Here is a 24,104-nt window from a genome sequence, read left to right as displayed (position 1 = left end):
TGGAAGTCCAGATGCTCTGCTCCCTCCAGCAGCAGGCACCGGACCAACACTACCAGCAGGATTTATGGCCTCCCCACACTTGCCAGGAGGCACTCAACATCCCCCGCCTGCAAGGCTTCTCCAACTTGGGTCCCCAGATGCTGTTGGCCTTCAGCTCCCCTCATCCCCAGCCACAAGGGCCGACCCAAGGCTGAGAACCCTGGCTCCGCGGCAGGCCCCAGTGACTGCCCTCCTAACTGAAGGACGGTCCCCAAGAGGAGGACCACAACTTAAGCCCACAAAAATCCAGCTTGCCCCCCACAAGCCCCATGAGGCTTCTGTTAGCCCCAAGAGCCTCAAGCAGCCTCTTTCATCTTGCTACCGCCTCTCGTCTGTGGGTAAGGCTATTGTGCGGCCCACCCGCTGATCCTACGAGGGTTTGCATGGCGCTTCTAAAACTATCTAAAGCACCTATCTAAGGCAGTTGCCAGCCTTGAAAGGAACAGAGGAAGCTGCCACTTACTGAGTCAGACCCTTGGTCCATCTAGCTCAGTATTGTCTTCACAGACTGGCAGCGGCTTCTCCAAGGTTGCAGGCAGGAGCCTCTCTGAATAGGAAACCAGCACAGACCTTGCTTAGCTAAGGGGACAAGTCATGCTTGCTACCACAGGACCAGCTCTCTTGCACATTTCTGTCACCATCACGGCAGTGGGTCTTCCACTTAGAAGGCATCTGAGGCTTAAACACCGCGATGCGGGCTTCCAAAGGGACCTGGTCTTTGTAGGATAAATCAGTTTGGTGAACAAGCTCTCAAACGTGCCCGAGTTCAGGGGTTCCCAACCCACTGTACTTCAGATGTTGCTGAACTACCACTCCCACCATCCCCAGCTCCCATTTATTGTAACATCTGGAGCGCTACAGGTTGGGAGCCCCTGCCCTAGTTGAAAGAAAGACACAGCCTTGCCTCCAGATGGTCCTAATCTCTTCTTCAAGAGAGCGTGTCCTAGTGCAGACGGACATAGGAACATAGGCAGCTGCCATATACTGAGTCAGACCCTTGGTCTATCTAGCTCAGTATTGTCTTCACAGACTGGCAGCGGCTTCTCCAAGCTTGCAGGCAGGAATCTCTCTCAGCCCTATCTTGGAGATGCTGCCAGGGAGAAACTTGGAACCTTCTGCTCTTCCCAGAGCGGCTCCATCCCCTGAGGGGAATATCTTATAGTCCTCACACATCAAGTCTCCCCTTCATATACAACCAGGGCAGACCCTGCTTAGCTAAGACCAGCTCTCCTCTCCTTCAGGGCATTTTATGAACCCACAGTCCGCCGTTCCAGACAGGGTCATCAGGAAGCAGCACGATGAGCCAGCTGCACCCCTCTGGATTTGTGCATCTGGAGTTAGGGACATAAGAGCTGCTAGGCTTCACTGCAGCCAAACTGAGGCAAGAGTTAGAACTGTGCGCTTTGTGATAACAGCAGAAAAGCCTGATGTGCACAAAAGGATATTGAAGGATGCTCAAATTAAGACCAGAAGGCATTGCTAATATTCCGGACTAAGCCCCACTGAAGTCAGGAAGATTCACTCCCAATAATATCTAAGCCACTGTGCCATGACTGGCAGAATTTCGACAGCAAATGAAGAATTCCATACACGAAGGTTGCTAGTTCAACACTTCTAGCCACGGTTCTTGAAACGCTACTTGCCTGCCTCAGCAAACTGGCTTTCATCGAGGAATTTGGTCTTCGGGTCTCTGAAAAAGTGGAAAGTCTGGATCTTCACCCCATCAATCTTGGGAAACAGTAAGGCAAAGCCGGCTTCGCCATCTTCAATTTCCAGGGGCCGACTGCTGCGAGAGCCGGTTGGGGTGACTAAAATGGACAGTTGAAAAGTTGGTGACTCTTAGCTTCCCTTTGAAGCCCTCAGCTGCTTCTAACCAATTCCCCACCCCAGTCCCAGGGCTCTGCAAAAATTATATTTTAAAGACTCCCTATCATGCAAGGAGCACCACTGCCAACCCCAAACCAAAAGGTTTTTCTTATCAATCCTAAACACATTTATATGGCAGCAGGACTTTTTTCTCGGACTTTAAGATTCACGGGCCATTCATACACCATAGCTCAGTTACAGAGCACATGCCTTGTATGCTGAAGGTCCCAAGGTCAAGCCCCAAGATCTCCAGCTAAACAGGATCAAAGATGCAGGACACAGCTAAGAAACACCTGGAGACCTGCTTCCAGTAAAAAGTAGACAATGCCAAACTAGATGGACTCAAGACAAGGCAGTTTCATGAGTTCCCCTAAAGTGCAGAAAGAGATCAGGAAGGGAGATTTTTCAAGGAGCACAGATACAGGTGAAAAGAAAGAGCAGAGATTCATCACAACACACTTCAAATGGCTTATGGAGCATTTGTGCAATGTAAGGAAGTTGCAACCATTGAATCCATTCTCTTTCTTATGTGCAGAACAAACTGACTGCATCTGGCAGGCAGAGGAGGTGGAATGAATGTGCAGCAAAGGGGGAAAATGATTGTTTCCCTTGAAAATTCGAGCCTGCAGGGCTGCTCAACTTTGACCATCCTGTAGATGTTGGCCTACAACTCCTATAACCTTAACTTTTGGCCACTGTGGCTGGGGATTATGGGAGTTGTCCAAAACCAGCTGGGGGCCCGATGTTGAGTAGGCCTGCATTAAAGCTTGGGATAGTAATCCAATTTGCAAAGTCAACTAGAGACCGAACTTTCCAAAAGAGCAGTGATCTCCACTATTTTTCAAGTGGGGGCCACACTGCTAAAAATCTGCATAGGAACCTCGGAAGCTGCCTTCGACCGGGTCAGACCCTTGGTCCATCTCACTCAGTATTGTCTACAGACTGGCAGTGGCTTCTCTAAGGTTGCAGGCAGGAGTCTCTCTCAGCCCTCTCTGGAGATACTGCCAGGGAGGGAACTTGGAACCTTCTGCATGCAAGCAGGCAGGTGCTCTTCCCACAGCAGCCGAATCCCCTGAAGAGAATTTCTTACAATGCTCACACATGTAATCTCCCATCCAAATGCAAACCAGGGTGGACCCTGCTTAGCAAGGGGGTCAATTTATGCTTGCTACTGCAGGACTAGCTCTCCTCCATTGTTTTGTTGTAGTTTGTTGCCAACAACCCTTCAAGAGCAAAACAAAACATCTTCCGTCCCTTTCCAGCGGCTTCTCAAGAGCACTTTCGACGCTCTAGAGACAGCCAGTCCAGGAAATCTAAAGGAACCTCGCACCCCATAGTTATTGCCCATGAGGCAAGTACCTCAGGCAACCACCTGCTTCCCAATGAATGGGTGAATGGCAACTCTCTAAATTCATCATCCTCTTCACCACTGAATCTTTTCACAGGGATTCCCAGATGTTGTTCACTACAACTCCCAGGATCCCTGGCTGCAATGGCCTTTGGCTGGGGATTCTGGGAGCTGTGGTCAACAACATCTGGGAATCCTTGTTAGAGGGAACACGGCCTCTGGCCATTGTGGCAGATGATGATGGGAGTTGTAGTCCAGCAACATCCGGGGACCCAAGGATGAGAACCCCTGGCGTGATCATGATGCTTTGCTACACGTCCAGCCTCTGCGTAGCAGCGCTACTCTGTACAAATGCTGCCCGTGAATGCTGCCCAGCCTGAACTTTGGTGTTGTCTTTTTAAAGTCTGGAGGCTCAGTCACAGAGGAAGAAAGAGAAGGCCTGCTGAACTGATTACTGCTTCTTCTTACCTACGACGCCAGCTGTCACTAGACCAAGGACTTGACATCTTTTGGGCAACAGTTTTTCTAACGCAGTGGCAGTTTCTTTACTATTTCTTCTGCGTGCTGTAATGGAAAACAACACCATTTGTTCAACGTCACACCAGACCAGCAGTAGTCAGGAGCAACTTAATACGTCTTCACGACATGTTAGATGCTGCAATACAAGTGGTGATTTCTCACGTGTAAGCTATAATATTTAGCTTAGTTTATTCCGTAATGATAAATAATAATGAACATGAACTGGTCATCAGTCGGTCCACATTTTTCCATGGCAGCTTCCCAGGTTACTTTACAAAGTGGAATCGTCAATGAAGGCTTACAAATGGCCAAAACCATCTCAAAGTGTATCGTGGGGGCTGCCATGCTGCCTGACAGGTCCCCAGGATCAATACGCACAGGTCCACAAACGTCTTTTTTCATTTCGGCAAGATCCTCCGGAATCTTGTAGGTTTCAGGCTGAGCCCCAGAGAGGCTCGGAAGGTGCAATGTTTTGTTGCTTTGCAAAGCATCTCCACTGCTCTGTGCTTAGAGGGTCAAGCCCTGCTCTCAGGCTCAGAATGGCAGCTGGGGGGAGGGTTTGGCCTCGGCCTTGGGAGGCAGGAGGCTCAGCATGACATCACTGCCAAAACCTCCTCTTCTTCCTTGGGGAGGGGCGAGGCTGGTGGTGACCATACATTTTGGCGGCTACCAAGGTCAGCCAAAATTGGCCAACACTTGTTAATACCATACTCTTATTCAACAGTCACTAAATGAACTCACCGCTGTACAGCCATCTGAGACCAGGTCTTGTACCTGCAACTTCAAGTCCAACACCTCACCCACTGGACCAGAGACAGGGCCTTCTCAGGAGTGGCCCCCTGCCTTTGAAATACCCTCCCAGAGGTGCTTTATCAGTTACCATTCTTGATTAGTTTTAAAAAGGAAGTGAAAGCCCTCCTTGTTAAAGAAACTTTCAGAACAGGGGTAGGCAACGTGCAGCTCTCCCAGATGTTGCTGAATTACAATACCCATCACCCTCAGCCACAATTTATTACAGCTGGGGATGATGGGAGTTTTAGTTCAGCAACATCTGGAAAGCCACACATTGCTTAAAGGTAAAGTTGTGCCGTCGAGTCGGTGTCGACTCCTGGCGCCCACAGGGCCCTGTGGTTTTCTTTTGGCAGAATACAGGAGGAGTTTCCATTGCCATCTCCTGTGCAGTATGAGATGATGCCTTTCAGCCTCTTCCTATATCTCTGCTGCCCGATATAGGTGTTTCCCATAGTCTGCGAAACCTACCAGCGGAGATTAGAACCAGTAACCTCTTGCTCCCTAGGCAAGTTACTTCCCTACTGTGCCATCAGGTGGCCACACATTTGCTTACCCCATCTTAAAAATTGGTTGTAACTGGGTTGCCGATTTTCGATCAGTTTTTTGTCCCAATTGCCATTTTATCTGTTGCTTTTGTGTTTAAGTTTTGTTTTTTCACTATTTACTTCTTTTATTGCTTTATTGTGTATTGCTGTCAGCCGCCCTGAGCAGAAGTGTGCTGGAGGGGCAAGTGAGACAGATTGCAAAACAGATACATAAAAATATTGCCCCTTGATGGTTTCCTCCCATCTTTCTGCCTGCCAAGATTCCTACTCAGGCTTGGTACTTGCCTTTCTTTTGCCCATGACCATGACTCTCTTCGTATCCACTGAAAGTCTCTGCATCTGCTATATAAAACACCATCTGAGGCAGCACGTGGACCTTCTGTAAAATAAAAACCAAGACAAACAAAACAAACAGTAACCATCTATCCACACAGAGCTGCTTTTTCACAGGAAAATCAAGCCTGGTCACAGATTGCAACATACCCTTCAAATCCTGAGTCAACTTTTGTAAACAATCTCTTACTCCAACACACTTGGTTTGGCCCTGAAGGTTAATCTTTCCCTCGAAGAGCACTGAGCTTTGAAAGTGGGCTGTTATGCAGTGTTTCCCCACACCCAAATTCTGACTCATGGTCTCCAAGTTGTGCTGTCGAGTTGGTGTCGACTCCTGGTGCCCACAGAGCCCTGTGGTTGTCTTGGGTAGAAGACAGCAGGGGTTGACCATTGCCTCCTCCCGTGCAGTATGAGATGATGCCTTTCAGCATCTTCCTCTATCGCTGCTGCCTGATATACATACCAGCAGGGATTCGAACTGGCAACTTCTGGCTTGCTAATCAAGTCATTTCCCCGCTGCGCCATTAGGTGGCTACCTATATACTATTCTAAGCTCTTCAGAATATATGTAAGATGTTCAAGGACAACCACCAGCCAGCAAATATCAGTCAGTCTGCATTGTGAGAGTGCAGGGACATAAGAAGATGCCATATACCGAGTCGGACCTTTTGTCCATTTAGCTCAGCATTGTCAACACTGACTTGCAGCAGTTCTCCAAGATTTCAGACAGGAATTCTTCCCTGTCCTACTTGGAAATACTGAGCATTTAATCTGGCACCTTCTGCATGCAAGGCTCTTACCAGTGAGCTACAATCCCTCCGCAATGACAACTCTTTATTGAAACGCAGGATATAAACAAGTTCTCAAAGTGGTTGTAGGGATGGAACTTGGGACCTTCTGATAGATGGTAGTTGCATTTGCTCTACCACTAAGCGATGGCCAATCTCCGGAGAGCTCTTGGACACGATGGGACACACACCTATACTTCCTAAGAGACGGGAGCCTTAGTCTACTTGGCCATGCTAATATTGGTGACAGCCAACAGCCTGCATGGCTTTAAGAGGGATTTAGATAAATTCATGGAAGACAGGCCTATCAGTAGCTACTAGTCTGAGGTCTATAGGCCACCTCCAACCTCAGAGGCATGAAATACTAGTTGCAGGTGTTTCTAAATGCCTTCAAATACCAATTGCAGGGGAGTAGCAGTAGGAGAGAGGGCATGCCCTCACCTCTTGCCTGTGGGCTTCCTAGAGGCATCTGGTGGGCCATGATGTAGAACAGGATATTGGACTAAATAGGCCTCAGGCCTGATCCAGCAGGGCTTGTCTTATATTTAAATTGTAGCCACTATTTTGTCCAGGAAAAAACACAAATCATCTTTAATTGTTTGACACATTCTGGTTCTAGTTTATATCCCAAATAATTCAGGTTCTCTCAACTTAATAACGTAGTAAAGTGTGCCGTCAAGTCAGTTTCAAATCCTGGCGACCAGAGCCCTGTGGTTGTCTTTGGTAGGATACAGGAGGGGTTTAGCATTGCCTCCTCCTGCACAGTATGAGATTATGCCTTTCAGCATCTCCCTATATCCCTGCTGCCTGATATAGGTGTTTCCCATAGTCTGGGACACATACCAGTGGGGATTCGAACTGGCAACCTCTGGCTTGATAGTCAAGTCATTTCCCCCCTGCACCGTAGGTGGCTCATACTTATATAGTAATCCATACAGTCAACATTTTCACCCTATAATAGGAAGCTGCCATATACTGAGTCAGACCATTGGTCCATCTCGCTCAGTATTGTCTACACAGGCTGGCAGCAGCTTCTCCAAGGTTGCAGGCAGGAATCTCTCTCCGCCCTATCTTGGAGATGTAGCCAGGGAGGGAACTTGGAACCTTCTGCATGTAAGCATGAAGATGCTCTTCCCAGAGCACCCAAGGAGAATATCAGAGTGCTCAGACATGTCGAGTCTCCCATTCAAATGCAAACCAGGGCAGCCCCGGCTTAGCAGAGGGTTGCATTCATATAGATTCATTTAAGCATTTGTGCTGGGAGAAAGTCTTCTACTCACTTAGTCTTCACTGTAGAACTGGTCTTTCAGAATCTATGTGCACACCCACACACCCGGACCATATGCATCAAGGTGGGAAGGTTGTTAGAAGGAGCTCATTTAAGCTGTTAAGCACCTTCTCCATCTTACGGCTCACTTCATACTGCAGGACAGGGCTCAAACCAGGGATCTTCACTATTTTTCAAGCAGGGGGGCCACTTCAGTAAAAAACCTGAACGGTTCAGTGTGAGAGCCATTTAGACAGAGAGAACCTCTGTCTCTTTAAGAGACTCCTCTCCTAAGAGTTCCAGGAGGAAAACACTGGGAAGGGCTACACTCTCCAGCACTCTGTACGTGCCTTTCGAGAGGGCTCTGTTTCCTTTAAAAGAGCCGCCCAATGCTGGGCGAAGTACAGCACTGCACGATTGGTTGCCTGCCAGTGTTCTCTCTAACAGGGATCCCCAGAAGTTGATGACTACAACTCCCATAATCCCCGTGCAAAAGCCATTGCCGCGGGGGATTCTGGGAGCTGTAGTCAGCACCAGCTGGGAATCCCTGTTAGAGGGAACACTGCTGCCTGCGCATGGTGCCCGGGTGACTGTGCAGCGTCTTCCGCTTTGGCCAAAGCTGCACACAGGCCTAACAAACAATTAAGGGAAATGCAAAAAACTCGACAGGGAAGACCCTTTGGACTTGAGCAGGCTGCCCACCAACAGTGGCAAGGGAATGACTGCCAAAGGCCCCACCGCCAAAGATCTGTGCAATTGCCAGAGCTGTCAGAACTGTACAACTGCCCCAATCTGCTCTATTAACGTACCTCAAGCTCCTCTGCTAATGCCCAGACCAGACCATGACTATTACATGGTGTCGGTTCAGCTGCAGAGACCCAGGCGATGCTCTGCTGGGTCCTCAGGATTCTGCGGGAACACTCTCTCCATAACTGGCAGACGCTGGAACACAAACAAATCATCATCTCTACAGAGGATCATGCTTTGCAGCTACACAGCACTCTCAGGTATGCCAAGTGGGCCATCCACATTGTGTTGCCATTCAGCCAACGTTTCCCCCTGCCCTGCAGTTCCAAGTGGCGATACATTACAAGCAACAAAAGAACACACGTTACAAGCAACACAATCGTATGAAATGGGAAAGCAGCAAAATGCTCATCATAGAAAACCAGATCCAAACAACATGGATTTTAAAAAACCTTAGGCAGGCAAACAGAAGGGTCTTCACTATTATATCAGACGTGACATTGGGCAACCCTTACCAGGGAGAATGTTCTACAACTTGGGTGCCGCAACTGAAAAGGCCACATCTTCAGTTTTTATTTATTTGTTTGTTTGTTTGTATTTAATTTATAAACCGCCTTGACTCCAGAGGCTCTAGGTGGTTCACAAAAACAAAGACTAACAACTTTTAAAACAAGAATTTAAAAATCTAACACATTCAGAAATTCCAATTTAAAAAATCTAAACAGCAATTTAAAAATTTAAAACGTTACAGAAATTACATCTAAACAGCAATTAAAAATTTAGAACTCAGAAATTACTAAAAGCCTGGCTAAAAAGCTGTATCTTATGGACTCTTTTGAACATCTGGTGAAAATGTTACACCACGAATGCCAATAGGGAGTGCATTCTACAGCCTAGGAGCGACTACAGAGAAAGCCTGTTCCCGCCAGACGGGCTGGGGGCATACAGAGATGGACCTCTCTCCATACGATAACCCGGTCCTAAGCCGTTTAGGGCTTTAAAGGTAATAACCAGCACTTTGTATTTTGCCCAGAAACCTACTGGCAGTCAATGCAATTGCTTTAAAAGAGGCATAATATGATCTCTCCAAGACACCTCAGAGTCCAATCTAGCTGCTGCATTTTGAACCAACTGAAGTTTCCCAACCACATACAAAGGCAGCCCCACGTAGAGTGCATTGCAGTAGTCAAGCCTTGAAGTTATCAGAGTGTGCACCACAATTTTGAGATCATTATCCTCAAGGAATGGACGTAGCTGTCGTACCATCTGAAGTCGACAGAAAGTGCTGCTGGCCATAGCCTCAACCTGAGAAACCAGAGTGAGGCCTGTACTCCCAAGCTACGCACCTGTTCCTTTGCGGGGAGTGCAACCCCATCCAGAACAGGAAGCTATATCATGTCCCTTGAAGTATGACCCCTCACCATGAGTACCTCCATCTTGCTTGGATTCAGCTTCAATTTATTATCTCTCATTCAGTCCATTACTGCTTGTAGGTAGGCATTTAGGGGGAGCATGCCATTTTCTGATGATGATGTCATGAAGAAATAGATTTGGGTGTCATCAGCACATTGATAACACCCTGCTCCAAATCTCCCGATGATCTCGCCCAGCAGTTTTATGTAGATGTTAAAAAAGCATCGGAGACAGGATGGAGCCTTGAGGGACAACATACAATACTTTCAGAGAGCAACTATCTCCAAGTGACACCTTCCAGAGAGATAGGAATGGAACCACTGCAAAGAGGTGCCACCTATTCCCAAATCCCCCAAGCGATTCAATTTAGAAGGATACCATGGTTGATAGTACTGAAAGCTGCAGAAAGGTCCAAAAGAACCAACAGTCACACTCCCTCTGTCCATTCCTTGGTAGAGATCATCCATCAGGCCGACCAAGGCTGTCTCCCTCCATAGCCTGCTCTAAAGCCAGTTTGAAATGGATCTAGATAATCAGTATCATCCAAAACTGCTTGGAGTTGATCAGCCACCACCCTCTCAATTACCTTGCCCACCCAAGGGAGGTTGGAGACTGGCCTATAATTATCTATCACTGAGGGTTCTAAGGCAGGCTTTTTAAGCAAGGGTCTCATAATTGCCTCCTTCAAACATGGAGGCATCCTGCCCTCTCTCAGTGAGGTATTATGATGTCAACTAGGCAATCTCTAACAACTTTCCTACTGGATGTTATAAGCCACATTGGGCATGGATCCAAAGGACAAGAGGTATGCCGAACACCTCCAAGGAGTTTGTCCACATCCTCAGGAGTCATCCACATTGGCAGGAGGATTCCTGAGGAATCCTCAGGAAACTGATCCATTCTAATTGAACCAGAGAAGATACTGAACACCTCTGCAGTTGACCCTGCCATAACCGTGGAGTCCAAATCAGCTCAAATACTAGAGATGTTATCTGCAAAAAAAGTTGTTGAAAGCATCGCAACGGGATAATGAAAAATCCAGATGTTCAGAGAAGAGGGAACCCAAGTCAATCCCCTCACAACTCTGAATACCTCCGCTGGACGTCACCCAACTCACTTTGGAAGGCGAAGCTATTCAGAGAAGGGCCTCAGAAGATGGTTTTAATGATGAGGAGGCAACCCTTTAGATACCTAGTCCCAAGTCGTTTAGGACTACCACTCTGAATTCTGCTCAGAAAGACTGGCAGCCAGAAACAGCTGTTTTAAGATTAGCAAGGTGAGTTTCCTCCAGCTAGCTGGTCCTAGTCAGCAGCCCAGCAGATACATTTTGAACCAACTGAAGTTTTCCAGTAGTTTTCAAAAGGCTGATCCATCCTCCATCAATTGCTAGAAAAGACAGGTCAGTAAGAACAGATGTCCTTAAGCAAGTTGGTGAGTTCATGTTGGAGATAACATTTGAACCTGTGCCCTCCCAAATAACTCTTACATTGCACTTCTAAGCATGCTTACTCAGAAGTAAGCCCTGGTAAATTTAATAGGTTGCTCCCGTGTTTGTGTATGTGTGTGTAGTATTACAGCCATTGTCACAATGCCAGATCAGCTCTCTATGCTATCCTAGTATAGAATGGAGCATTGGTACTCACCGTGAAGGCTTCTTCTGGCTGCTGTTGTAGAGGACAACTCCCTGGGTTATCATCCCATGCTCGCTCCAGGGCAGGACGTATGCTAATTAGAAAGCCATAAAAGGAGCCGGATGGTAACCCCACACAGTTCTTGTAGTCAGCCAAACTTCAAACAGAAGGAAACCTCATAACACACATATATGATTAGAAAAGGCAAGTAAGTGGAAACAGGTAAACAAAAAGGTAAACAAAAAGGTAAACAAACAGCAGGAAGATAGAGAACCATCCCCCCAGGAGTCTGGGACCGCATAGGGAGGATCGAGTTGTCCTCTACAACAGCAGCCAGAAGAAGCCTTCACGGTGAGTACCAATGCTCCATTCTCGGCTGCTGTGTAAGGACAACTCCCTGGGGACATACCAAAGCCAGGTGACCCAGGGTGGGGGTCCCAGGCTACTGAGGGGGAAGGACATGTTGCAGAACCCTTCTGCCAAAGGCAGCCTGAGCGGAGTGTATAGTGTCCATCTTGTAGTGCCTGGTGAAGGTGGACGGGGAGGCCCACATGGCCGCTCTGCAGATCTCCTCCCATGGGGCATTGGTGGAGAATGCTGCTGAAGTGGAGGCTGCTCTAGTTGAATGCGCTGTGATTCGCGTGGGTGGAGGCAAGTGTTGGGTCTTGTATGCCAAGGAGATGCAGGCTCTGATCCAACGACCGATGACAGCCAAGGAGACCTTTTGGCCCATGGAGGCCGGTAGGAAGGAGACAAAAAGGAGTCTGTTGTCCTGAAGGAGGCGGTTCTTTTAAGGTAGGTCTTCAAGCAGCGGCGAACGTCCAACTTATGCCACTCCTTTTCCCTGGGGTGGACAGGCTTGGGACAGCAGGAGGGCAGGACCAGGTTTTGAGACCTGTGAAAAATGGAGGCGACCTTAGGAAGAACTGAAGGGTCCGGGATTAAGGTTACTGAATCAGCCGAGAATATACAGAACCTGGGATTGGAGGACAGCGAGGCTAATTCTGAGATCCTTCTGGCCGAGGTGACGGCCACCAGGAAGGCCAACTTCAGGGAGAGGAAGCGTAAGGAAATGGACTTAATCGGTTCAAATGGAGGCTTGTGAAGGACCCGCAAGACCTTGTGGAGGTCCCACGTAGGGAACCTATGTACTACAGGAGGGGATGTTAGCGACGCTCCACGAAGGAAACGCTTTAGGTGGGCATGGGACAAGAGAGACTTGCCCTTGAATGGTAGCAGGAGAGGAGCCAAGGCCGAAGCATGCCGCTTGACGGTATTGGCCTTAAGGCCCTTGTCGAGGCTGTCCTGTAGGAATTGTAGGAGTTCAGGTAGGGAACATGCCCTCGGAGTCAGATGCCTGTTTCTGCACCATCTGAGGAAAACTCTCCAAGTGCACTGGTATATGCGGTGAGTGGAAGAACGTCTGGAGGCCATCAGGGTGTCTAGAACGCTCTGGGAGTAACCGAAGCCCCCTAGCAGTTCCCGTTCAAGCGCCAGGCGGCAAGCTGGAACCAGGCGGGATCTGGATGGAGTACTGGGCCCTGCGAGAGCAGGTCTGCGGAGACGGGAAGAAGAACTGGAGGCCCGGTTGCGAGGTTCAGGATCTCTGGGAACCACGGCCTGCGGGGCCAATGGGGGGCCACTAGAATCACCCTGGCCCCCAGGAGCCGAATGCGCCTGAGAAGTCTGGCCAGAAGCGGAACTGGCAGGAAGGCATAGAGGAGGGTCCTTGGCCAGGGAGCTGTCATGGCATCTGTCTGTTCCACCTGTGGGCACCGGAACCTACTGAAGAACCGTGGAAGCTGGGTGTTGCTGGGAGTGGCAAACAAGTCGACTTGGGGGGCTCCCAGTCTTCTGGACAGGAATAGGAAGTCTCTGTGGCTCAGGGCCCATTCGGCTGGGTGGATGTCTTGCTGGCTCAGCCAGTCCGCTTGTATGTTCAGTTCTCCCTTCAGGTGGACTGCTGATAGGGAGGACAGGTGAGATTCGGCCCACTGAAGAATCAGAACTGCCTCCTGTCCTGATGGAGGGAGCGAGACCTGGTGCCGCCTTGCTGGTTGACGTGTGCTTTTGCTGTCACGTTGTCGGTCTGGACCAGGACATCCTTGCCCCTCAGCACAGGTAGGAAGGCTTGAAGGGCCAAACGAATCGCACGAAGCTCCATCCAATTCATGCTGTGGCCTGACTCCTCGGGGGACCACTTGCCCTGAGCCGACTGAGAAAGGCAGTGAGCTCCCCATCCCCGAAGGCTCACGTCCGTAGTGATGAGAATCCGAGAGGGGTCTAGAAAGGGCTTGCCGGTCTCTAGGTTTCTCTTGCAGAGCCACCAGCGGAGTGAAGAGCGCACTTCTGGAGACAATTTAACCCTCCTAGACGACTTGGAGGCAATGTCCTCCTGGAAGGGGAGAAGGAACCACTGGAGGCAACGAAGATGGAACTTCGCCCAGGGGACAGAGTCGATGGAGGAAACCAGTAGACCCAATAACTGAGCCAGATGAAGGACGCGAGGCCTTCTGGTTGCCAGGGTCTTCAATGTCATGGACCAGATCTTGAGTCTGCGTACCTCTGGAAGAAACAATCGGTCCCTTTGGGTGTCCAGGACTACTCCTAAGTGCTGGAGACTGAACGTGGGAGACAGGTGGCTCTTGGCGTGGTTGACCTGGAAGCCGTGGGACGTTAGGGCCTCTAGGGTGATCTGGACGTTCCGTTCTGCTTGGTCTCATGACAGCACAAGCAAATCATCCAAATACACAAAAAGGCAGACCTTTTGCAGGCGGATGTAGGCTACTAGAGGGGCCAGCACCTTTGTGAATGCCCTTGGGGCCGAGGAAAGGCCGAATGGAAGGGCTCAATACTGATAATGTGCTCCCCTGTAACAGAATCTGAGGAGATGATGGGATAGAGGGTGAATAGGAACGTGCAGATAGGCCTCTGTCAGATCCACCAATGCCATCAGGTCCCCGTGTTGTAGGCCCTCCACAATGGAGAGGAGAATCTCCATACGGAACCTGCACTTGCGTACCCACCGGTTTAAGGATTTTAAATCGAGGACTGCCCTGTAGGTGCCATCCTGCTTGGGCACGGTGAATAAGACTGAATAAAGCCCTTGACGGCGCTCTGGAGGGGGGACCATTTCTATGGGTGTGATGGCTAACAGGTAGTCTATGGCCTGTTGAAGGATTCTGTGTCTTGTGATGTATCGAGATGTTGGAGTGGGAAGAAACCTGTCTAGTGGGTGGCCTGACAACTCTATTAAATATCCCTCTAAAACTGTTTTCAGGACCCATTTGTCTGTGGTGGATACCTCCCAGGCATGGTAAAAGTGGGAGAGGCGACCTCCTATCTTTAAAGAGTCACTGTGCTTGACGTGGCTTAAACTGCTGGCCCGGCTGGGCTCTCAAATTTGACTTGGCAGGGAAGTTTCCCTTTGGCCAATTGGGGCGTCTAAATCTGTTGTCTCGCTCGCGGGGGCAAAAGGAGGGGCGAAAGGAACAAAATTGGTGCTGTTGAGGCTGACCCCTACGAAAAGAGCGCCGGTCGTCCCTCCTGGCTGTGCTGGGAAGGGTCATCTTTCTATCCTTGGATTCGATGAGGATGTCCTTAAGGGCTTCATCCCCGAAAAGCTTAGAGGCTAAGAAGGGGACTGCCACCAAGTTGGCTTTTGATGATGCATCAACCTGCCAGTGGCGGAGCCAAAGGTTTTCGTCTAGCAATAACATTAGTAGCTGTAGCCCGGGCCCCGAAACGTATCGCATCCAGGGTGGTGTCAGCAATGTAGGCTTGTGCCTTCTGGAGCTTCAGGGCAATCTGGTGGGACCTGGCTGGATCTGAGGGAAGAGATTGAAGCAACTCATCGGTCCAGAGCAGTGCTGCCCGAGAAATGATAGAGGCAGCTATGGAGGCTCTGATAGAAAGAGATATACAATCGTTATTTCTCTTTAACTGTACTTCGATTCTCTTTTCGGCAGGGTCCTTCAGCGTCAACTCTCCATCTCGTGGGAGGACCGCACGAGAGGTCAGGGCTGCAACATGAGCATCTACAAGGGGCGTTTGGAGTTGTGCAGCTGCTGAGGGGATGAACACGTAGTGCTTGTTAGCCAAGGAAGAAACCTTCTTCTGAACCACTGGTGCTTACCACTCCTGCTAGAGAACCTCTGAGAAGGTATTTGGCAAGGGAAACAGGAGCTCTGGTTAAGAATGTGTAGGTAATACCAGAGATTCCTTGGAGGGAATAGCCCCAGATTGCAAACCCTCAATAGTGAGACCCAGGGTGCGCAAGGCCTTAACAAACAACATGGAAAAATCATCAGATGGGAAAAGGCGCTTAAAACTGAGGGGGGGTTCCCCCATCCCCGTCTGTCCATCAGACCACTCCCCTTCTTCCCTGGAATCGTCCCCCAAGTCCACCAGATCAGGGGAAACCCCCCCTGTAAGGGCTGCCCCAGCTTGGCCCGAGGGGGAATGAGGGGGTGCAGGGACCCTTCCTAGGTGGGTAGGAGACTCTGAACACCAGTCTTCCAAAGAATGGACTAGAGCAGAGTGTGTGGCAGAGGGTCTGGGATCCCTACGTCCCTTATGCTGCCCCTTGCGGCCCTTCCGCCTCTTTCTGTGGGATTTCCCCTGCGGGGCAGAGTCAGAATCAGAAGAGGAGGAGAAGGAGGGGGAGGGAGATTGCCTCCTTTGCTTGCGGCCCTTCTTTCCCCCCTTGTGCTGATGCAGGGCTTGCGAGAGCACATTGCTGATCCAGCTTTTCCAGCTCTCCGGCATCTCTGTCCCTGGGGCTGCAGAGGAGGTGGAAGTGGGAGGAGGAGGGGAAGGGGCCGCTCCCTGGTCTCCTGCCGAAGCCGCTATTGGTACGAGCAGAGGGGGGCTATCCAATGGCAAGGCCTGAATTGGAGCCATGGAGGGGGGCTGCCTGCCCTCGGGGGCACCCGTTCCAGCCGTTCCGCTAGGGGACTGCTGCCCAAACTCACCCTCCTCGGTCTGCACGATGCCCTCTCCTCTCCCGAGGAACCGGTAGCCTCCGAGGATCTGACCGCCGAGAAAAGCTCAAGCACTTGGGCTCTCCTGCGCTGCCGCTGGGCCCTCGCATGGTCTGCCTCGTCGAGGGCCGAGTCAAAATTGCGCTCTTCGCTCTGTGCGCTCACACGTGCAGCAGCGGCGGCAGCATGCCGGTCTTTCTTTGAGGCGCCCGCCGCCGAGGTGCCCTCGCCCGGGGGGGGGGGGACATGGTGGTCCTGGGCGCGGCTGTGGTGCATCGAGCAGTGGCGCGGTCTGCCTTTGCCGTTTGCGCCCTTTTCCTCTCTGTGCGTGGTCGGAGGCCCTGAAGGCATGGCTGCTCCATGGCAGAAGGGGAGAGAGAGAGAGACAGCAAGGTCTGGGCAGTGAGCGGGGTGAAGCGGGGAGAGAGGCTCGGAAGGGAGCCTTTGTAAAAGAAAAATGCCCCCCCCTTTTTTTTGTGGAGGGGGGAAGCCAAGGAGCCAAACAAGGAGAAAGGAGGCTTAAGCGGAGGAAGGAGCAAGGTAAAAAACTTATCTGAGGAGGAACGAGTATCCTTTCCTGGAGCGTTAGCACTAGCAGGATGAAAAGAACTGGGTGGGGTTACCATCGGGCTCCTTTTATGGCTTTCTAATTAGCATACGTCCTGCCCTGGAGCGAGCATGGGATGATAACCCAGGGAGCTGTCCTCACACAGCAGCCGAGAAGGTAATGTAACCAACTCCTTGTTTCTCTTCCTCATCTGTAAAGGCTTGTAATGCTCTAGCAATGAAGAGCCTTTGCATTTAGGGGAAGGAGCCGCTCTGGGAAGAGCACCTGCCTGCTTGCATGAAGAAGGTTCCCAGTCCCCTCCCTGGCAGCATCTCCAAGATAGGGCTGAGAGAGACTCCCACCTGCAACCTTGGAGAAGCCGCTGCCAGTCTGTGTACTGAGCCAGATAGACCAATGGTCTGACTCAGTATATGGCAGCTTCCTATGTTCCTGTGAGTTCCTTTTTTGCTGGCTTGGGAGTCTACTTCTCATATATACTGCACTGAAGTGAGCAAAGGATTAGCAGCCAATGTCTGCAGTGGTAAGAATGCTAAGTGCCTCTTTCTCCCTCACAACAGAACCTGAACTGCACCCAAATAAGGTGTGTTTTCCAAGCAAGTAACTCTGGAGCAGTGGAAAAGGTGAGACAGTGATGGCACTATTTAAATTCCATAATCCATCAACACTCACTCCAGTGAATGCAGGAACACAAACATAGCAAAAGCACCCCCTCTTAGCCAAGACATTCACTGGATGACCTAGGTCTGTCATAATCTCTCATTCTAACTCTAGTCTACCTCACAGGGTTGCTGTGAAGATAAAACAGAGGAGAATGATGCATGCCACCCTCGTTCCTACCACACAATGTTTATTATTTTCCATATGCTTCCAGATCCTATTTCTCTAGGTTATCAAAACTCTTGTCTCCTTTACCCCTTTCTTCAGCACTTCGAAACAGAAGTGGTAACCCTCTATCACTTCCAGCAAAGCTTAGCCATCAATATCAGTGTTAAAGTAAGTAAAGTTGTGCCGTCAAGTCAGTGTCGACTCCTGGCGTCCACAGAGCCCTGTGGTTTTCTTTGGTAGAATGCAGGAGACGTTTACCATTGCCATCTCCCATGCAGTATGAGATGATGCCTTTCAGCTATGCTGGGAAACAATGGAGAGCCAGCATGGTGTAGTGGTTAGAGTGCTGGATTAGGACCGGGGAGACCCGAGTTCAAATCCCCATTCAGCCATCATACTAGCTGGGTGACTCTGGACCAGTCACTTCTCTCTCAGCCTAACCTACTTCACAGGGTTGTTGTGAGGAGAAGCCTAAATATTTAGTACACTGCTCTGGGCTCCTTGGAGGAAGAGAGGGATATTAAAAATGTGTTAACACACACACAAAACGTACCAGTGGGCATTTAAACCAGCAACCTCTTGCTCCCTAGGCAAGTTACTTCCCTGCTGCGCCATTAGGTGGCTTATATCAGTGTTAAGTAAAGGTAAAGTGTGTTGTCAAGTTGGTGTCGACTCCTAGTGCCCACAGAGCCCTGTGGGTTTCTTTTGGTAGAATGCAGGAGGGGGTTACCATTGCCTTCTCCTGCGCAGTATGAGATGATGCCTTTCAGCATCTTTAATATATTGCTGCTGCCCGATAGAGGTGTTTCCCATAGTCTGGAAAACATACCAGCAGGGATTCGAACCGGCAACCTTCAAGTCAAGCATTTCCCTGCTGCGCTACTTAAGGTGACTATCAGTGTTACCAGCCTGCCATTGCATATGACAGATGCTGCCCAAGGAGCAACTTCTGCTGCAAACAAATATGCTCCTGCATAAAGGTGACATGGATCAACATATGAGAGGAGAGGAGAGCTGGTCTTGTAGCAGCAAGCATGACTTGTCCCCATAGCTAAGCAGGGTCTACCCAGGCTGCATATGAATGGGAAACTTGATGTGTGAGCACTGTAAGATATTCCCCTCAGGGGATGGAGCTACTCTGGGAAGAGCATCTAGGTTCCAAGTTCCCTCCCTGGCAGCATCTCCAAGATAGGGCTGAGAGAGATTCCTGCCTGCAGCCTTGGAGAAGCCGCTGCCAGTCTGTGAAGACAATACTGAGCTAGATGGACCTATGGTCTGACTCAGTATATGGCAGCTTCCTATGTTCCTATGAAACAGCTGAAGAGAAGCTTTTAATTTTGATTCCACCATTGCCTCCTTTTTGCAGCTCTGTAGCTTTAACAAGCAGAAAGTTCACACACCACAAGAGGTCACGTGGCACCTTAAAGACTAACAAGTTTAGTTCTAAGGTGTCATGGGCCAGAGCTCACAGAAACCTCACAGCACAGCAAATGCACACTGCCAAGCATAAACACCTACCTCACCAGATCCTCTCTTTCATTGCTTACATCTGCAGTTCTAAAGTTCTTATTACATTTGATGGCTTTGTAGTCCCACTACTGACCGGCTGAGAACCACCCTTCATGCATCTGATGAAGGGTTCTGGTCTTACGCTACAAGACGCCTGTCCATTTTAAAGACACCACAACAGTATTGGGGTGGGGGCTGCTTTAACAGCTAATGGCTGCTCCCTGGACTCAGTTTGTAACTAAGCAAGTTGAGACAGAAGCAGGCCCAAGTGAGTGTAAAGGGGTTCCCTTGTGAGTAACCATGCACAGGATTGCCGCCTTAAGTTTTGCAGGTGCCCCTGGAGTCCCATGTCATTTTGCTGCAGGCGAAACACGACTTTCCTTCTGCAAAACGGGGGGGGGGGAGGAGGTTCCTCTCCCATCATTGCATCTGCCTTCACCTGTTGGTTTTCTGCCTCTTGCAACTGCTAAAGAGAGAGAAACACCTGAAAGCATCATGCCCAGGAGAGCAAAGCTCAGCCTTTTCCAGCCTAGAGAGGGACTGTGGAAAACAGAAAGCTGAAAGAAACATTTTAGCGGGCCCTAATACAAGCCACTGCCTCCTGGGCGCCCGTCCCAGAGCGGCGAGGCCCCTTCCTTCCCACCTCCCGCCGACCCAGGCCAGCCCTGCTTCCGCCCCGCAGCGTGGGGGCTGCAGGCCCTCACCAGGCTGCGCGTAGGAGCGCCTTCGTCGGCAGAAAGCTCAGAATCCGCTCCACCACCTCCGCGAGGTTACTCAGTACGTTAGGCTCAGGCTCCATAACAACACCAGGCCTCGCCCGTCGCCGAGCAACCACGGAAAGCGAAGGCTCCGGAAAGCGACTGGGCCAGAGGCTGGGGCGCGCGCTGAGTGCGTCATCAAGACTGCGCCAACAGGACGTTCGGCTGGTGTAGTAACACGGCATGTAGAGATAGAGTCTAGAGTGACACAACGTGAACTTCCTGCGGGGGACGGAAAGACGTAATCGCTCTCTCTCTCTCATACTGGACGACGCCTCCTTTCCTGAGCATGCTCAGTATTGGTGATTCTCTGGGCGCTGAGTGGTGTCGTCTCTGGCTTCTCTAGATGCACAGTGCAAGACTCGTTGATGGACAGGGGAAAGTGGTGCTGCAGTTAATTCATTACAGACCATGAATTCGGACTGAGACGACACCTGATTAAGGCTTTGTTGGCCTTAAGCCCCTAGCCGACTTAGAGATAAGAAAATACCAGCGTCATGCCCAGAATGGTCGTCAAAAGGCACTTCCGAGTTACAGTATGTTTTGAATGAGAGACCCACAGAGAAACCCGGGATTTTAGTGTGGCTGTGATCGGGCAGCCGCGTGTTCTCCCCATAGGTTGAGCAATCATCATAAACGTTGTTAGCCATCCCATAACAAATTGCTCTCTGGGCCTGTCACAACACAACATTAAATCATCCAATAAAAACACACATTAAACCATAACAGACCAAAGGAGGGGGAAATGAAACTGCAAAATACAATACAAAGCCATTTTAAAACGCTTTAAATAAAAATCAATCAATGGAGATATTTTAAGATTGTAATGCAGTAGTGTGTCTAAGCAGACTCCAAAGGCACCAACACAGAGGGGAACCCCCCCCCAATTAACTCGGGGTAGGGTTACCAACAGTCCCTTATTTCAGCCAAAATTGTCTGCAGCTTATAGGATGCCATTTATCCCTTGTTTTCAGTTTATGCGAGGAACCTATTCCTCAGATTAAACCAGTTATTTCTTACTAATAATGGAATAATTAATGAGCTCCAATTCCTTCCCTTTCTCCCTCCCTGCCAGAGAAGTCTGCGGTTCTGGTGGGCTGTAGGCTTAGGGTTGCTAACAGTCCCATATTGGGGACATCAACACACCCATTAACAGCCATCGATGATTGGCTAATTTGGGATTATCCAGGTATGAGGATCATGAAAATCATGCAAGTGATGACCAGTGTTCCCTCTAAGGTGTGCACAGGCTCACAAGTTTTTTGATGCCCCATTGAAATGAATGGTACTTAAGTCAACCAGACAAAAACTTGGCTCACTGGTTTCAATGGTGCCGAGTCATAACTAACTAGTCTGGATGTTGCCCAACAACTTCTGCTGCAGCCTAAAGAACATGTCAAGTGATGGTCGTCTTTGAGAAATTCCAGAGCAGCTTCAGCCCAAATTCTAATCTGCAGTAATAACAATGGGCAAAGTGGTCAATTCATGCTTGCTACCACAAGACCAGCTCTCCTCTGGGGTTCTCAACCCGTGTCCCCTGTAACAGGAATCCCCAGATCTCAAGCCAAAGGTCATTGCAGCTGAGGATTATGCGAGTTGCCGTTAAAATCTGGGAATCCATTACAGAGGACACTGGTTGAGAACCCCTGGACTATTCCTTTTCCGCAGTAGTTTGAGGAAACCATGAAGGGAGACACAGCCTAGGCAGAGAGATCGATGAAAACCTAGAGGCTCTACGAGCGAATGCCTCAGAGCAGTCTTGATGTCCATAACTCTCATGATGGGAATAAGGTGTTTTTTTAAGAACTGACACGTGAAGCAAGCGATTCTCAAGAAAACCTGAGGCATCTGATCTCATAGTTTAAAAGGTACAACACCCTAATTGTGCACCTCAGCTCCATGGAAACATAGCCAGTTCCACAGAGCCAAAGCCTCCAAAAAGAGGCTACATGGTGGTGGTGTCCCTGGTGCCAACACCTGTGCAGAACAGCAGAGAAGGAGGCCTGATCCATACATACAGCAGAATCAGGTGGTAGCATGGATGGCAGGTAGGGGACACCACTTTATTTAATATTTATTGTTCATTTCTATACTGCTTTATATTAAAATAACCCCAAAGCAGTTTACAATATAATTTTTAAACAATGCACAAATACAAAAAGTACATGTATTAAATATAAATATAAAATTATTTTTATATTTCCTTTGAGTGGTCATCTGTGCAGCTGCACACAGAGGATCTCTGCCTATGCAGAGCAGCATGTTGGGAACCTGTCAAGCTTTGCAGAACCTTCTTTATCTACCAAAATCAGCACCAACCAAGATACCACACTCCAAGCTGCTGAAAGGAAATCCCCTCCAGAGACACTAACCAGAAACAGGTTTCTTAAAATTGTTCTTTATTCATAAACTTGATGCAAGTTTACAGATTACTGTACACTGCCAAATAATTCTGCAATGAGAAATGAAAACAAAAAAAGCAAACCAAGATGTGCAGCTGCCATTCTGCTAGTCCATTAGAATTATTACAGAATTCCATAATGTATTCAAGGTTTTAGCCTCAGGTTTGAAAGAAGCTGTAAAAAGGTTTACAGAATTAGGCGTTTGACTTAAGGCTGCTATCTGAGCAACTGGCTAATAGGATTTTATAGGAATATGTACAACCAAGATAGATAAGAGGCTGCAAGTCGACCACAGCACTCCCTAAAAGACTGTGTAGAAGTCTTTTACGGGCCAAATCCTATTTTCCCCCAAACTAAGAACAGCATATATGACCATGCCTGAAGCCCCAGAGGCACCAAAGCACACACAAATCTGATATTCCACCCCCCACTAAGGGGTGGGGTAAAGCTGAAACTCTTCTGGACTTCTAAAAGTGCTTACACCCTTAATTCAATTCCTGGGAACAAAAAGATCTAAATTTCAGCTACCAAAAAAATAAAAATAAAATACACATGCCCATTTTTGTGTGGGTGGTTTGTTTAGGTAAGGCAATGATAAAGAGCAGGTACTGACCCATAGCAGTTACAGATTCAGATCCAGTTCCTAGAAGGAAGAGCTGTTCCCATTAGTTTTCCAACAAAACCATGGTCATGACTATGGCAACTTTTTAAAAAAATTTAAAGACTATGAATCAAGAGATTCCTGGGACCTGTTATTGTCACTTCTTTAAAAAAACAACCCTTTTTTCCTTCTTTTTTTAAAAAAGGAGTGTCTTCTTGATTTGTGCCAATCACTTTTTTAAGTTCATTAGTCTACAAATGATTGCAACAACCCGTTAATAGAAATTGAATGCCTAGAGAAGGTTTCTAGTATTTTAAATAACTTCAAGCTTTAGACCTATGGCTCCTTCCTGCGAAGGAGATAGAAGAACCGACAAGTAGCAGAACTGCCAGCAAAACGGATGCCCCAGTGGAAGTGACTAGTTGCAAAGTTCTATCGGCACAGCCAAGCTCTGCTTTAAGCAGCATGACAAGTCAAAGAGTATCTCTTCCCAAAAATAGTTCATATCCTCAATACAGCCATAAAAAAAGTTTAATGATTTAATATACAGTGTTTCCTATATATCATTAAATTTGGCAATACTACAAATGCTTTCCATTTTAGGCCAGGAAAAAAAACAAACTGATTTAGCAAGACCTGAAAACTTAGTATCATATTATTAAAGTAATGTAATTAAACTTGGTTGGCTTTAAATAAAATATATTGCAGTTCTCTGCACTCCGCAGTATAAAAAAAATAAGTGCATACAAAAATTTGGTGGGAAGAAGTCTATTGATTGATATTTCAGTAAACCAATAGCCTGGTTTGAAGAATTTACACTCTAAAATGAGGGAGATGGGTTTGCTTGATCCGGAGTGACAATACAGTAAAATCTTAAACTGCAGAGTCCAAGATACTTGATAGAAGAGCAGAATTGTACGGCTGTAACTTATACTGGATGTGTCAGTCAACAGATTATCCACTAATTATCTATTAGCTAGGATCTTCAATATGGCTGTTATAGGGGCATTCATAGCTTGAATCTGTGTTGGAAGGAAATTTTTTAAATGTTGGTCCAAGTGTAGGAGAGTCCAAAAATATTAACCATCTTCTTTTGGAGGCGTGAACCAGCCTGCAGAAGTACAAAGAAAAGGATGAGACATCAATGAGAGTACAATTTGGACAGCAATGC

At 48.6% G+C, this 24,104-nt stretch overlaps 2 protein-coding genes across 3 annotated transcripts in view; both read right to left on the bottom strand.

The window, feature by feature from the left end:
* Positions 1 to 20,130, bottom strand: part of FBXO22 (F-box protein 22) — a 28,904-nt gene extending 8,774 nt beyond the window's left edge. The window contains exons 1-5 of the mRNA XM_053272938.1: positions 19,877 to 20,130; positions 8,307 to 8,439; positions 5,395 to 5,488; positions 3,722 to 3,817; positions 1,683 to 1,847 (exon numbers count right to left, since the gene is read on the bottom strand). Of these exons, the coding sequence (XP_053128913.1) occupies positions 1,683 to 1,847; positions 3,722 to 3,817; positions 5,395 to 5,488; positions 8,307 to 8,439; positions 19,877 to 20,115 (727 nt within the window). The 5' untranslated portion in view covers positions 20,116 to 20,130. The remainder of the gene's footprint in view (positions 1 to 1,682; positions 1,848 to 3,721; positions 3,818 to 5,394; positions 5,489 to 8,306; positions 8,440 to 19,876) is intronic.
* Positions 20,131 to 22,312: 2,182 nt separating this feature from the next.
* The window catches only part of UBE2Q2 (ubiquitin conjugating enzyme E2 Q2), a 40,682-nt gene continuing 38,890 nt past the window's right edge, over positions 22,313 to 24,104 (bottom strand). For both annotated transcript variants that reach the window (XM_053272747.1, XM_053272748.1), the window contains exon 13: positions 22,313 to 24,044. In XM_053272747.1, coding sequence (XP_053128722.1) covers positions 24,013 to 24,044 — 32 coding nt within the window. In that variant the 3' untranslated portion in view covers positions 22,313 to 24,012. The remainder of the gene's footprint in view (positions 24,045 to 24,104) is intronic.

This window comes from Hemicordylus capensis, chromosome 10 (genome assembly GCF_027244095.1).
Source record: "Hemicordylus capensis ecotype Gifberg chromosome 10, rHemCap1.1.pri, whole genome shotgun sequence".
NCBI classification, from domain to species: domain Eukaryota; kingdom Metazoa; phylum Chordata; class Lepidosauria; order Squamata; family Cordylidae; genus Hemicordylus; species Hemicordylus capensis.
The sequence above is the reverse complement of the archived record's forward strand: the minus strand, read 5'-3'. Positions and strand labels throughout refer to the sequence as shown.